Source organism: Bos grunniens, chromosome 11 (assembly GCF_055505025.1).
Source record: "Bos grunniens cultivar Pamir isolate PY7600 chromosome 11, Bosgru_T2T1.0, whole genome shotgun sequence".
NCBI classification, from domain to species: domain Eukaryota; kingdom Metazoa; phylum Chordata; class Mammalia; order Artiodactyla; family Bovidae; genus Bos; species Bos grunniens.
The window spans coordinates 59,056,814-59,071,248 of record NC_141175.1 but is presented as its reverse complement, the minus strand read 5'-3'; the positions used below and the strand labels follow the sequence as shown (position 1 = coordinate 59,071,248).

General features: G+C 41.1%; 1 protein-coding gene across 10 annotated transcripts in view; it reads left to right on the top strand.

The window, feature by feature from the left end:
- The window catches only part of IMMT (inner membrane mitochondrial protein), a 42,533-nt gene that overhangs the window by 1,642 nt on the left and 26,456 nt on the right, over positions 1–14,435 (top strand). For all 10 annotated transcript variants that reach the window (XM_086326566.1, XM_086326565.1, XM_086326564.1 and 7 more), the window contains exon 2: positions 13,801–13,874. In XM_086326566.1, the coding sequence (XP_086182692.1) occupies positions 13,801–13,874 (74 nt within the window). The remainder of the gene's footprint in view (positions 1–13,800; positions 13,875–14,435) is intronic.

Here is a 14,435-nt window from a genome sequence, read left to right as displayed (position 1 = left end):
CTTATGTGATTAGGGCAAACCCACCTGGATAAATCCCTTTTGATAAATCAGGTCAACTGATGAGAAACCTCATTACATCTGTAAAATCCCTTTTGCCTGTACAACTCTAATCATGGGCTTAACCACTGGGGACAGAGATCGTGGGAACCATCTTAGAATCTGGGCTGCCAAAATGCCCAAGTGGGCCTGGGAGTATGCAGGAAGCAGAGCAAACTTTCAGGGCAAAACTGTAGAGGTGTATCTTTGGGGTCCTCCTTTCAGGCCCACTCTTCCTTATTTTGCCCAAAGGTTACAGCATGGTTGTCACTGATCTATCTCCTCAGTCTACCCTAGGGTCAGTTCTTTACCTTGTTGTTAACAAAGGCCTTTAAAAAAGCACATGGACTGGACCATGCCATGTCCTCCAGTGACATCCCATCATATCACAATAAAATCTCAACTCTTTACCTATCCACAGGGCTGTTCATGATCTGGCTCTTTGCATATCTTATTTTTTTACTCTGCCTCATTCTGTTCTTCTGATTACCTTTTCATTTGCTGTTTGCCCTGAAGTCCTCCCACACATCTTTGCTTAGCTCACTCCATTCAGATATTTTCTTAGATATCACTTTTCTTTCAGAGAGGCCTTCCCTATCTAAGACACCTCTGATCACTTTCTCCTTCTTTGCATCACTCTGGAACCTACCCTTACCCTACTTGGTTTTACTTTGTAGCTCTTATACTTCCTGACGTACTGTGTATTTATTATGTGTTTTCCACATTAAAATGGAAGCTCCTCAAAGGGACTGTATATCAGTACTCATAATAGTCCCTAGCTCCTAATAGATGCTCAGTAAATAAACATGTCACAAGTGTGACATGTTTGACTGAAAGATTAATGTGTTCTGTGACTTTTTCTTGATTTCCATAAGAGGATGTTCAGTTCAGTTCAGTCGTTCAGTCGTGTCCAACTCTTTGCAACCCCATGAACCACCGCATATGCCAGGCCTCCCTGCCCGTCACCAACTCCTTGAGTCCACCCAAACACGTGTCCATTGAGTCCGTGATGCCATCCAACCATTTCTTCCTCTGTCATCCCCTTCTCCTCCTGCCCTCAGTCTTTCCCAGCATCAGGGTCTTTTCAAATGAGTCAGCTCTTTGCATCAGGTGGCCAAAGTATTGCAGTTTCAGCTTCAACATCAGTCCTTCAACATCAGAACACCCAGGATTGATCTTTAGGATGGACTGGTTGGATCTCCTTGCAGTCCAGGGGACTCTCAAGAATCTTCTCCAACACCACAGTTCAAAAGCATCAGTTCTTCGGCTCTCAGCTTTCTTTATGGTCCAACTCTCACATCCATACATGACCACTGGAAAAACCATAGCCTTGACTAGATGGACCTTTGTTGGCAAAGTAATGTCTCTGCTTTTTAATATGCTGTCTAGGTTGGTCATAACTTTCCTTCCAAGGAGTAAGCATCTTTTAATTTCATGGCTGCACCGTCTGCAGTGATTTTGGAGCCCAGAAAAAGTCAGCAACTGTGTTGATGTGACCTCCCTTTAACCAACCTCCATAGGTTTTAGAACTTCTCTAGAGAAACTTGGCTCAGATGGTAAAGAATCTGACTGCTGTGCTGCAGACCTGGGTCCATACTTCGGTTGGGAAGATCCACTGGAGAAGGGAATGGCAACCCACTCCAGTATTCTTGCCTGGAAAATTCCATGGACAGAAGAGATGGTGGGCTATAGTCCATGGGGTCACAGAGAGTCAGACACAACTAAGTGACTAACACAAAAAGAGAAACAGAACCGACAGGATGCGTATATAGATAGACTTATTATAAAGATTTGACCCATGCAGTTGTGGAGACTGTCAAGTCCAACATCTGTAATGGAGGCTGGCAGGCTTGATATGCACATACCCAGAAGAGATGGTCCATTTTCAGTCTGAAGGCTGGCAAGCCAGAGACCCAGGAAAGCTGATGGTGCAGTTTTGGTTGAAGGCAGTCTGCTAGAGAATTGCCTCTTGCTTGGGCAGGCTGGACTTTTTGTTTTATTCAAGCCTTCAGTTGGTTGGGTGAGGCCCACCCACATTGTGGAAGGCAACCCACTTTATTTGTAGTTCACTGATTTAAATGTTGATCTTGTCCCAAAACACCTATTTTGACATATAAAATTAACCACCTCAGCTGACTCTGATTCTCAGTGTCTGGAATTAGTCATCCATGGGGGTATTCAGCAGGAATGAATTGCTCTTTCTTTCCCAGAATGAGCTTCAGAGCTCTGATTCTTCCTCACTTGCCAGACCTGACACCATCCGTCTTCTCTTAGTCTCAGGACTGCATGGCCAGGTCCAACCTTTTTTGAGGTGGACACGGGGTTTGGAGGACCCGGGCTTTCAGTCTAGCCTCACCCTCTCCCAGACTATAAATTTGGGAGTGGTCACTGCATATGCATTGATCTTAAAAGAGAAGGAGACATTATTATTCTTGAGGATTGACTAAGCTAATTTATTTAACTAAGACCAAGTTTGATAGCAGGGCTAGTTTAGGACTGAACTTGTGTGTGGATATTTTTAGCTATCATCTTTTAGAATTCTTTCTTTTCACTAGGATAATAAAACACTGTTGCTCAGTAATAGATGTAGGTAGCGAGGTGTACATGGTAGAAAGGAGTTTAATATATGATGCAGCCTGTTTACTTCTATGGATATTAGAATCTTTTTTTATTCATTTTTATTTCTCTAGATCAGTTGCTTTCAAACCATTTTGAAATACATTTTACATTGTGACTTAGAGTACATGATTGAGAATGTATAGGTAATGTATATCCACACATAGATGCAGAGGAAACTAGGGAAATGTCACCTTCCTGCTTCTGCCATACTGATGAATATCTGCCATTTCTTTATCATAACTGAAGAGCCCTTTTTCTCCTAGATCTAGAATATGAATTTACTGAGAAATAGTGCTACTTTCATGTCAAATTTACTGTATTTTTGTGTGTGATATATTTTAACCTTAATGCATGATTCCTATATAATATTTTTAGTTAACTATAGAAAAAGTTGTTGCATATTAATCTGTATTTCAAATGTAGAACTGGCCATTAATATCTGGATGTCTTTTGTTTGTGTGGGAAGAATTCTTATGACAGATTTCAAAAATATCAGTTACAGCTACCCTCTAGTCTAAAAAGGAAAACTGCAACCTCCAGATAGGGTTTATATGAGGGGCCTTGTATTACAGTCTCTGTTTCCAGGATTGTGGTTTCCTTTTCTATGTTCACTGTAGTTTGGTAGGGCTAAGGAATTAGTGGTCTGTATCAAAACATCACATGAAAATTGTGTGTTTTATCTCTCCTTTTGTTTGTTTGTTTTGTTTGCTAAAATCATATTTTTATAGGTTGGAAGTAGCAGCACTAACCTTACAACATGTATTACAAATTTATATGTCAAGGCAAATTGTTTTGAAACAGCAATGTCTTTTCTATATTGTTGCTTATTATTAATAAAAGGTATTCCAGAATTAAGAGGTGTCCAGTATCTTTTGTGTTAAAGTTAGGATATTTAGTTTGTATGAATAAAGAGAGAGTTTAGTCTGGTGCTTAAGAAAGTTTTGGAGGTAGACCTTGGATTTGGCAGTGGTTTTTTTTTTTTTTGAGAAGGCAAGAGAGATTCTTTACACAAGTGAATCAGATGCTTTTCTGTCCATGTGTTCCCTAATCACACCATCACGGAAATCCAGCCAGCCAGCCAGCCAGCCACCATCGTTTCGCTCCTTTTCTGTTCTCTACATTTTGAATGGCAAGTGAGTGAGTCTTTCAATGGTTTGAGAGGAGTTTGGAATGTCGTGGGACCATGGTACTTTTCAGCCATGGATGAACGTGACGGCTTCTTTTGTCCGCTTCAGCGTTCAGGGTTATCCCGAACTCCCCCTGCCGAGTGAGGCCTGTGTGTCGCTGTGTGCTGGAGGACACCGTGCTGTCCACATCTTGATCTTGGACTGAACAAAACCACCGTTGGGAGTGTGTTCGGTTGCTTGGCTTCGTTTCCTTTCCCTATGGCACTCACCTGACCGTCCTGTCCACTCTTGGGATCTTTCATCTCCCCCTCCCCCTCAAGGCATTCGGGTCCTTTTCTTTCTCCTCCTGCTCCTCCTCCTCCTCCTCACCCTAGTTCCCCCCCCCGCCCACACACACACAAGTCCCACTCTTCTCAAATGGACGTCTAACTGACTGCCAACGTTTTGTTTTTTGGCAGTGGTTTCTTAACACAGGACACCAAAAGACACAAGATAAATTTGATTTCACAAAATTAAAAAATTTTTTGCATCAAATGACACAAGAATGAAAAGAATAGGAGGGAATGTTTTCAAATCATATAACTGATGAAGATCTAGTATCCATAATATGTAAAGATCTCCTACAACTTAGGAACAAGAAGACAACCCAAGTAAAAAATGGGCTAAGGACTTAACTAGACATTTATCCTGGGAAGATGTATAAATAGCCAACAAGCACTAGAAAAGAGCTCAAAATCCTTTGACATTAAGGAAATGTAAATCAAAACCACAGTGAAATAGCCACTTTGTAGCCAACAGGATGGTTCTGATAAAAACAGAAAATAACAAGTGAGGATGTAGAGAAATTGGAACCCTCATACTTCACTGTGGGAGTGTAAAATGGTCCAGAGTTAAACATAGAATTACCATATGACCCTGCAGTTCCACCCCAAAGAACTGAAAACAGGTATTCAAACAAAAACTTGTAGGTGAATGTTGATAGCAAAAGATAGAGACAGTTCAGATGTTCAGCTGATGTCTAGATAAACAAAATATGGTATATCTATACAACAAACTAGTTCATTCAGTTTGAACTAGTTGCAAACTAATTTCACAAAAAGAAATTAAGTACGAGTTACATACATGATACATGTGACAACATAGGTGAACCTTAAAAACAAGCCACAGAAGGCAACATATTGCATTATTCCATTTGTACCAAAAGTCCAGAACAGGCTCTGTAGAGCCAGAAGGTAGATAATTGCTGCCGGGAGCTAGGGAGAAGGGAATGTGGGGAGACCTGATGGTACAGGAATTTATTTTGGGAGTGATGAAACTGTTCTGGAACTAAATACTGGTGATGGTTGTATAGCATTGTGGATGTACTAAATGGCACTGACATGCACTTTAAATGGTGACTTTTATAAATGAATCTTACAGTGCAGAGAAAAAGCACCAGGTAGTTGGAAATGACCTGATATATGAAATCATATATTTCATATATGTGTGCATGCGTGCTCAATCATGTCCAACTCTTTGCCACCTTATGGACTGTAGCCTACCAGGCTATGAGATTCTCCATCTGTCTATGAGATTCTGTCTATGAGATCTCCATCTGTCTATGAGATTCTCCAGGCAAGAATACTGGAGTGGGTTGTTGTGCCCTCCTCCAGGGGATCTTTCTGACCCAGGGATCCAACCCGTGTCCCTTACATCTCCTGCATTGGTGGTGGTTTAGTCATTAAGTCATGTCCGACTCCCGCGACCCCATGGACTATAGCTTGCTAGGCTTCTCTGTCCATGGGATCCTCCAGGCAAGAATACTGGAGTGGATTTCCATTTCCTTCTCCAGGGGATCTTCCTGAGCCAGGGATTGAACCTGGGTCTCCTGTGTTGCAGGCACATTCTTTACCAACTGAGCTACGAGGGAAGCCCTCCTGCATTGGTAGGCAGGTTCTTTATTACTAGTGCCACCTGGGAAGCCCTCCAGGTAGATATCTAAAGATAGATAAATAGATGTGTGTGTGTGTGTGTGTAATATTAAAAGTAATATAACACGTAATAAACTTGAAGTCGTATCCATTGGCCAGAATTGGGACAATTTGAGTTTTTAAACAGATAATAATTGCAGCTGGTTTAAATCCATCAAAAGTATTTAAATCTATTAGTTGGTAAAGATCCTGTTTTGCTTTGTGGTAACTATATAAGGCACCTTGAGCTTGGGGTAAAAATTTATTGCCTCACTCAGTTCTGGGGGTTCCCTGGCTTCAGGTGGCCAGTTTGGTCAGCATCCCTTGTGAGGCTGTAGTCAGGCAGTGGCTAGGGCTAGAGTCAGCTCAGAGGCTTCCTCACTCCCATGTCTGACAGTTGATACTGGGTGCAACTGAGACCTCAGCTGGTGCTGTTGGCTGGAACACTTATATGTGGGGTTTTACATGTCTGGGCTTCCTCACTGTTTGGTGGCTGGGTTCCCAGAGCAAGTGTGATGAGAGGCAGAGCCAGGCAGAAGCTGTGTTCCCTTTATGTCCTCCTGGTTTCAGATGTCACAGAGGATCACTTACTGCCCTTATTAGTAAATTGATAACTTAGGCCTATCCTGGTTCCAGGAAATGGTGCATAGATGTCAGTTTGATGGAGGATAGCGAGTTGCTGCTGGAGAAGGCGATGGCACCCCACTCCAGTACTCTTGCCTGGAAAACCCCATGGACGGAGGAGCCTGGTAGGCTGCCGTCTATGGGGTAACACAGAGTCGGACACGACTGAAGCGACTTAGCAGCAGCGAGTTGCTGGAAGAGCTAATATTACAGGAAGTATTACTGTAGTCAGTTTTGGATAATATGGTTTGCCCTGTAGCCACAGCAACTCACATCCCCCCCACATGCAGATGTGTTCACAACCTTCCTTAGAACCCTCCAGAACTTCATCCCATCACAGCATTAGACTTAGACTAATAGACCAGGATCTTGTCATCAAATCAGTTCCCTTTGCACACAAAACATCTTGGATGTGATCCCCTGGGTGCAGTTCCTTAAGTGCTTTTCCTTTCAGTCTAAAGACCTGTAAACTAAAGAGACAAGTTATCTGTTCCCCATGTGTCCTATGCACAATACAGTGTGACACTCCCATCCCAAAAGGCAGAAAAAAAGAGACACACAGCATCACTGTTCGTAACAAATGTCAGATCTATCTGGCATGAGTTGCTGCTTGCTTAATTAGGACTTAGTCCTTCTGCTTGGCAATGTTTCTCCTTAACTCTTGGGCTCCTTAACCCTCTGGGCTTCAGGTTTCACTCCTTACATTATCCTTCCTATTCTAGAAATGTAGCCTGTTGGCAGCCGAATTGTTTTCTCAGACTTATGTCTGTTTGTAGACGTTCTGGAGTCCAAAAACTTCAATTCATTTTGTACTCTTTCCCCTTTAGTCCAGGCTGGCCTGTTTTTCATCTTAGTGACTTTGTGGGTTTCTTTTGGGTCTTTCTGGGGTTTACTCCATTAGACAAAAGCCACACCCATAAATCTGACTAGGATAAGCTGTTTTCCATTTTAGGCTCCCTGTGAGGCTACTGTGGTCTGAAACCCTTTAAGATTCTCAGCAGTCCTGTTGTTTAATAAAAGGAATATGGGTTGCATACTCTTAAGGCTGTCCTTAGCGAGCCTTTTCTCAGTGTAAAAAGTTCTATGAGGAGCACCTCCTGAGATCTTTCTGAGGTCATAAAGGATCTTTGCTAACTGGAGAGGCTGAAAATGAGAAACAGTATCACTTTTTAACCCACCAAGTACTGGGTCCTTTATATTTTCTTCAAATTTTGCTTGCAAGATAAACAGTTTTTTTGGTTTATGTTTTAGAAGCTTGACTCTATCCTTATTATACTCTGCTGAAAGGAACCAGTTGGCACTTGAGAACATTCTGCTTGATACTCTGTCTAGCTAACACCCAAAAAAGATGTCCTTTTCATTATAGGGGACTGGAATGCAAAAGTAGGAAGTCAAGAAACACCTGGAGTAACAGGCAAATTTGGCCTTGGAATACGGAATGAAGCAGGGCAAAGACTAATAGAGTTTTGCCAAGAAAATGCACTGGTCATAACAAACACCCTCTTCCAACAACACAAGAAAAGACTCTATACATGGACATCACCAGATGGTCAACACCGAAATCAGATTGATTATATTCTTTGCAGCCAAAGATGGAGAAGCTCTATACAGTCAGCAAAAACAAGACCAGGAGCTGACCGTGGCTCAGACCATGAACTCCTTATTGCCAAATTCAGACTGAAATTGAAGAAAGTAGGGAAAACCACTAGACCATTCAGGTATGACCTAAATCAAATCCCTTATGATTATACAGTGGAAGTGAGAAATAGATTTAAGGGCCTAGATCTGATAGAGTGCCTGATGAACTATGGAATGAGGTTCGTGACATTGTACAGGAGACAGGGATCAAGACCATCCCCATGGAAAAGAAATGCAAAAAAGCAAAATGGCTGTCTGGGGAGGCCTTACAAGTAGCTGTGAAAAGAAGAGAAGCGAAAAGCAAAGGACAAAAGGAAAGATACAAACATCTGAATGCAGAGTTCCAGAGAATAGCAAGAAGAGATAAGAAAGCCTTCTTCAGCGATCAATGCAAAGAAATAGAGGAGAACAACAGAATGGGAAAGACTAGAGATCTCTTCAAGAAAATCAGAGATACCAAAGGAACATTTAATGCAAAGATGGGCTCAATAAAGGACAGAAATGGTATGGACCTAACAGAGGCAGAAGATATTAAGAAGAGATGGCAAGAATACACAGAAGAACTGTACAAAAAAGATCTTCAAGACCCAGATAATCACGATGGTGTGATCACTGACCTAGAGCCAGACATCCTGGAATGTGAAGTGAAGTGGGCCTTAGAAAGCATCACTACGAACAAAGCTAGTGGAGGTGATGGAATTCCAGTTGAGCTATTCCAAATCCTGAAAGATGATGCTGTGAAAGTGCTGCACTCAATATGCCAGCAAATTTGGAAAACTCAGCAGTGGCCACAGGACTGGAAAAGGTCAGTTTTTATTCTAATCCCAAAGAAAGGCAATGCCAAAGAATGCTCAAACTACTGCACAATTGCACTCATCTCACACGCTAGTAAAGTAGTGCTCAAAATTCTCCAAGTCAGGCTTCAGCAATATGTGAACCATGAACTTCCTGATGTTCAAGCTGGTTTTAGAAAAGGCAGAGGAACCAGAGATCAAATTGCCAACATCTGCTGGATCATGGAAAAAGCAAGAGAGTTCCAGAAAAACATCTATTTCTGCTTTATTGACTATGCCAAAGCCTTTGACTGTGTGGATCATAATAAACTGGAAAATTCTGAAAGAGATGGGAATACCAGACCACCTGATCTGCCTCTTGAGAAATCTGTATGCAGGTCAGGAAGCAAGAGTTAGAACTGGACTGGTTCCAAATAGGAAAAGGAGTACGTCAAGGCTGTATATTGTCACCCTGTTTATTTAACTTATATGCAGAGTACATCATGAGAAACGCTGGACTGGAAGAAACACAAGCTGAAATCAAGATTTCCGGGAGAAATATCAATAACCTCAAATATGCAGATGACACCACCCTTATGGCAGGAAGTGAAGAGGAACTAAAAAGCCTCTTGATGAAGGTGAGAGTGGAGAGTGAAAAAGTTGGCTTAAAGCTCAACATTCAGAAAACGAAGATCATGGCATCCGGTCCCATCACTTCATGGGAAATAGATGGGGAAACAGTGGAAACAGTGTCAGACTTTATTTTTCTGGGCTCCAAAATCACTGCAGATGGTGACTGCAGCCATGAAATTAAAAGACGCTTACTCCTTGGAGGGAAAGTTATGACCAACCTAGATAGCATATTCAAAAGCAGAGACATTACTTTGCCAACAAAGGTTTGTCTAGTCAAGGCTATGGTTTTTCCTGTGGTCATGTATGGATGTGAGAGTTGGACTGTGAAGAAGGCTGAGCGCCGAAGAATTGATGCTTTTGAACTGTGGTGTTGGAGAAGACTCTTGAGAGTCCCTTGGACTGCAAGGAGATCCAACCAGTCCATTCTGAAGGAGATCAGCCCTGGGATTTCTTTGGAAGGAATGATGCTAAAGCTGAAACTCCAGTACTTTGGCCACCTCATGCGAAGAGTTGACTCATTGGGAAAGACTCTGATGCTGGGAGGGATTGGGGACAAGAGGAGAAGGGGACGACAGAGGATGAGATGGCTGGATGGCATCACTGACCCGATGGACGTGAGTCTGAGTGAACTCCGGGAGTTGGTGATGGACAGGGAGGCCTGGCGTGCTGCAATTCATGGGGTTGAAAAGAGTTGGACACGACTGAGCGACTGATCTGATCTGACTCTTGTCTAGCTAAATCCGTCAATTCATTAGATAGTGTGTACTAAATCTCTTCAGACTCTTTGCAACTCCATGAACTGTAGCCGGCCAGGCTTGTCTGTCCATGGGATTCTTAGGCAAGAATACTGGAGTGGGTTGCCATGTCCTCCTCCAGGGGATCTTCCCAACCCAGGGATCAAACTCGTGTCTCCAGCACCTCTTGCATTGGCAGGCGGATTCTTTACCACTAGCACCACCTGGGAAGCCCCTTCATTATGTACAGCAATGCCTAATTTTCTGTTTTCCACATCTTACCATTGTGAGAGTTTTGATAAACTTCTACCACTACATACAAAGATTCCTTTTTCCTCCAGGTTCCCAAAATATTTTTCATGCTTTTCTTAAGCCCTCACCAAAACAGCTTCCATGAAGATCATTAGGCTTCTGCTAACAGTCTCCTCAAGCCCCTTCCAACTTTCAGTTCCACCCCCCAGTTCCATCCCAAAGTCATTACCACATGTTTTATGTTTGGTAGTAGCACCCCATTTCCAGGTGCAAGCATATGGTTGGTTATAGCTGTATAACAGTTCACCCCAAACCTACTGGTATTAATTAACCATAACATTATTTGTTCTTTTACAGTAAGTTATATTTATTATTATACAGATAAAGATTATATTGTATTATATATGCATATGGTTCCAGGTGGTGCTAGTGGTAGAGCCCATCTGCCAGTGCAGGAGATCCTAAGAGATGTGGGTTCGGTCCCTGGGTTTGGAAGATCCCCTGGAGGAGGGCATGGCAACCCACTCCAGTATTCTTGCCTAGAAAATCCCATGAACAGAGGAGGCTGGTGAGCTATAGTCCATGGAGTCACAAAGAGTCAAACATGACTGAAGTGACTTAGCATACACGTGTGCATATATACATATAAGGAAATAATATATAAGTAAATATTTATCTTTTCATTTCTAAGGAGGTTACATTAGGAGGTTCTTGGGATCGTTTAAGCTTACAGGGTTCTGGGGAGGTGGCAAAGTTCTAGAAAAGCATGTGAAACGTGGCAAGTTTTGGAAAATACAATCTGTCACAATAAATGGAAACCAAAAAACCCTGCAATTGTTGCTCATCAGAGGATAACTGGATAAAAGGATAGAAAGAATCAACCATTTATCCTTCCTTTCCTCCATAAACTACTGCTGAGTAACTAAATTGTAGATGATGGTAAGCATCTCTTTATTAAATATGTCAAATTATAAATGAAAAATAGAATCAGAGTCCACTTTTGGCAACTTCCAATAAATTAATGGATCTGGACATTGTAAATCAGTACAGTTGATAACATTACACAAAGAGAGACAGGCGGGCATTGTGTGCCTCCATAGTGGAAGAAAATACCACCATGTAAAGTCCTGCCAAAGAGAGTATACCTGAGTCTGGTCAAGTGTCTGGTTTCCGCTCCAGGTTGCAGGAAATACAGAGGACTGGCATATTTTAAGTTGCACCTCGAACAGAATCCGGTCTGTGGAAAATTCCGCAGACCAAACAAGCAGATTCTTCCAATAATTACTGGAGGAAACATCTATGGAGTAAAAGACTTGAGGATTAAGAGACTTAAAAGATATAGGTGTATATGTATATATATTTACTAGGCAAGATTAAACTTTGTATCTAGGGATTCATACGTGTATGATAAAACTGTAAAAAGCTTCAATTTCCTGACTTTTAAAGCTTTATTTGAAATATAAAATTTATTATAGACTATGCAGGTAGCCAATTTTTAAAATCAGGAGCCACTATTTCAGATTAAAAAAACCTATTAATTTGAGTCAGTATTTTGTTTTTGTTTTTTTGTTTTTTGGTATAGAGGTATGAAACGTATTGCTACTATTTTTTGGTCATAAAAGGTAATTTTTTTTTCACGTTTAATCTCTTCTTAAATCAGGGTGCATATTACAGTTGTTATAGTTGTTTAATTGAAAGCTCAGCTATCAAAACAACAAAAGCAAGAAAATCCAGAAAAATTCTGAGGAAAAAAAAAAGTACTAGAAGAGAGGACTTGCTCTACCAGGTTAAAACCTAATTGTAAGATGCAGTGTTTAAAACATTGTGGTATTTGTCTATGAATAGAAGTGTGTGAATAGGGTGGAACAGTGGAACAAATTAGGAAATCTAAATGCACCAAGAAATTGAGTATATTTTAAGGTGGCATTTCAAATTGTTGAAAGAAATGGATTATTCAGTTTGTGATTTAGACATTTAGGAAAAAATAGTTTATCCATACCATATACTTTACACTGGATTCAAAGATTTAAACGTAAAAAAAATTAAACCATCAGAGTAAAATCATGCAAGGATTATTTTATAATCAGAGTGTGCTAAGTGAAATACATCAGAGACAAGTACTATATGATATCACTTACATGAACAGCAGGACACTTGTGTACAAGTTTTTAAAAATTGCAGCATTACTCTTAGAAGCCCTGTGTGAACCTTCTCAATTGCATCCTCCTTTTCTCTCCAGAAAAAAGCTACAGCTTCCCTTGTGGCTCAGTCGGTAAAGAATCTGCCTGCAGTGCAGGATGCCCAGGTTCGATCCCTGGATTGGGACGATCCCCTGGAGAAGGAAATGGCAACCCACTCCAGTATCCTTGCCTGGAAAATCTCATGGACAGATTAGCCTGGTGGGCTGCAGTCTGTGGGGTCACAAAGAGTCAGGCACGACTGAGCGACTAACACTTACTTGCTTACAATAAAAAGAAGCAGACTCACAGATAAAGAGAGCAAACTAGTGGGTTAAGTGGAGAGGAGAACCAGGAGAAGTAAGATAAGGGTAGGGGACTAAGAGGTATAAACTTCTGTGTGTAAAATAATAAGCTACAAGGGTATATTGTACAACACGGGGAATATAGCCAATAGTTTACAATAACTATGAATGAAATAACCTTTAAAATTTGTGAACACTGTTTTGTAAAGCAGAAACATAATATTGTACATCACCTATGTTGTTGCTGTTATTTAGTCACTAAGCTGTGTCTGATTCTTTTGCTACCCCATGGACTGTAGCCCATCAGTCTCCTCTGTCCATGGGATTTCCCAGGCAAGAATACTGGAGAAGGTTGCCATTTCCTTCGCCCAGGAACTGAACCTATGTCTCCTGTATTGATTGACGGATTCTTTACCACTGAACCACCAGGGAAGCCCACATCAACTATATTTCAATTAAAAAAAAAAAGTGGTCTGGAGAATTCCCTGGTGGTCCAGAGGTTAGGACTCCATGCTTCTACTGCCAGGAGCCCAGATTCAGTCCTTGGTCAGGAAACTAAGATCTCACAAGCTGCATGGTGCAGGCAGTTGGGGGAGGAGAGGTTTCATAGTCCCTTTTTTTTTAAATCTTAAAAGTAATTTTATATGAGTCTTGGGGTGTAGGATGTGTCACTGTTTTTAAGGATCTGTAAATATGTTTCATGGTAAGTTGGTTTATGAAAGTAAAATAAAATTTTAAGAAAGACATTTGTATTTGTAGTAAAAGGATTTACTTCCCTACCCTAAAAGCCTTCTGCTAAGTCGCTTCAGTCATGTCTAACTCTGTGCAACCCCATAGACGGCAGCCTACCAGGCTCCCCCGTCCCTGGGATTCTCCAGGCAAGAACTAGGTTCCTGTAACTATTGGTTGTAATGTTTGCTTCTTCCCCCCTAGAACTGTCTTTGTGGGAAGTTTGTCCTCCGTCCATTGCGACCATGCCGCAGATACTCCACTTCAGGCAGTTCTCGGTACGTAGCATATCTCCCTGTAAACAGACTTTTAACTGTGTGCTGAAGTGTGTGTGTGTGTGTGTGTGTGTGTGTATTCATTCCTTGAATATGGGAATATCTACTTAAAATCTTGTTTTTTAAAGGGTAGAAACACTGGAGTTTTCTCATAATAACTTTGGAGCATATGTATCTGTAGGTGAAAATTTGTTATGGTGCTCCTTTTGGCTCTTTGGTGCTTGGATGTCATTCAAGGTAGACATCCTCCGCCCCCTGTGCTGGCTTCCATTATATGGCAAATAGATTTATAACTAGAACTCAGCACATTGAAACTTAAAAAGTATTTGTTAGTTCTTAATATTTATTTTATTATATTTACAGAAATGCTTAATTAAGGGAGAGGAGCTTTGAAAATTAGTGATACTTGTTTTTGGGGTTCAAAGGAAGCCTCATGAGTGTGAACATGCTAAGTTTTAAGTATGAAAGAGCCGATTGCTTCATTCTTCCTATCCTAGATATTAATGTATTAAGGAAAAATTATTCATAAAGAAATGTTATTTTTTATTTTGGACATGTTAAAAA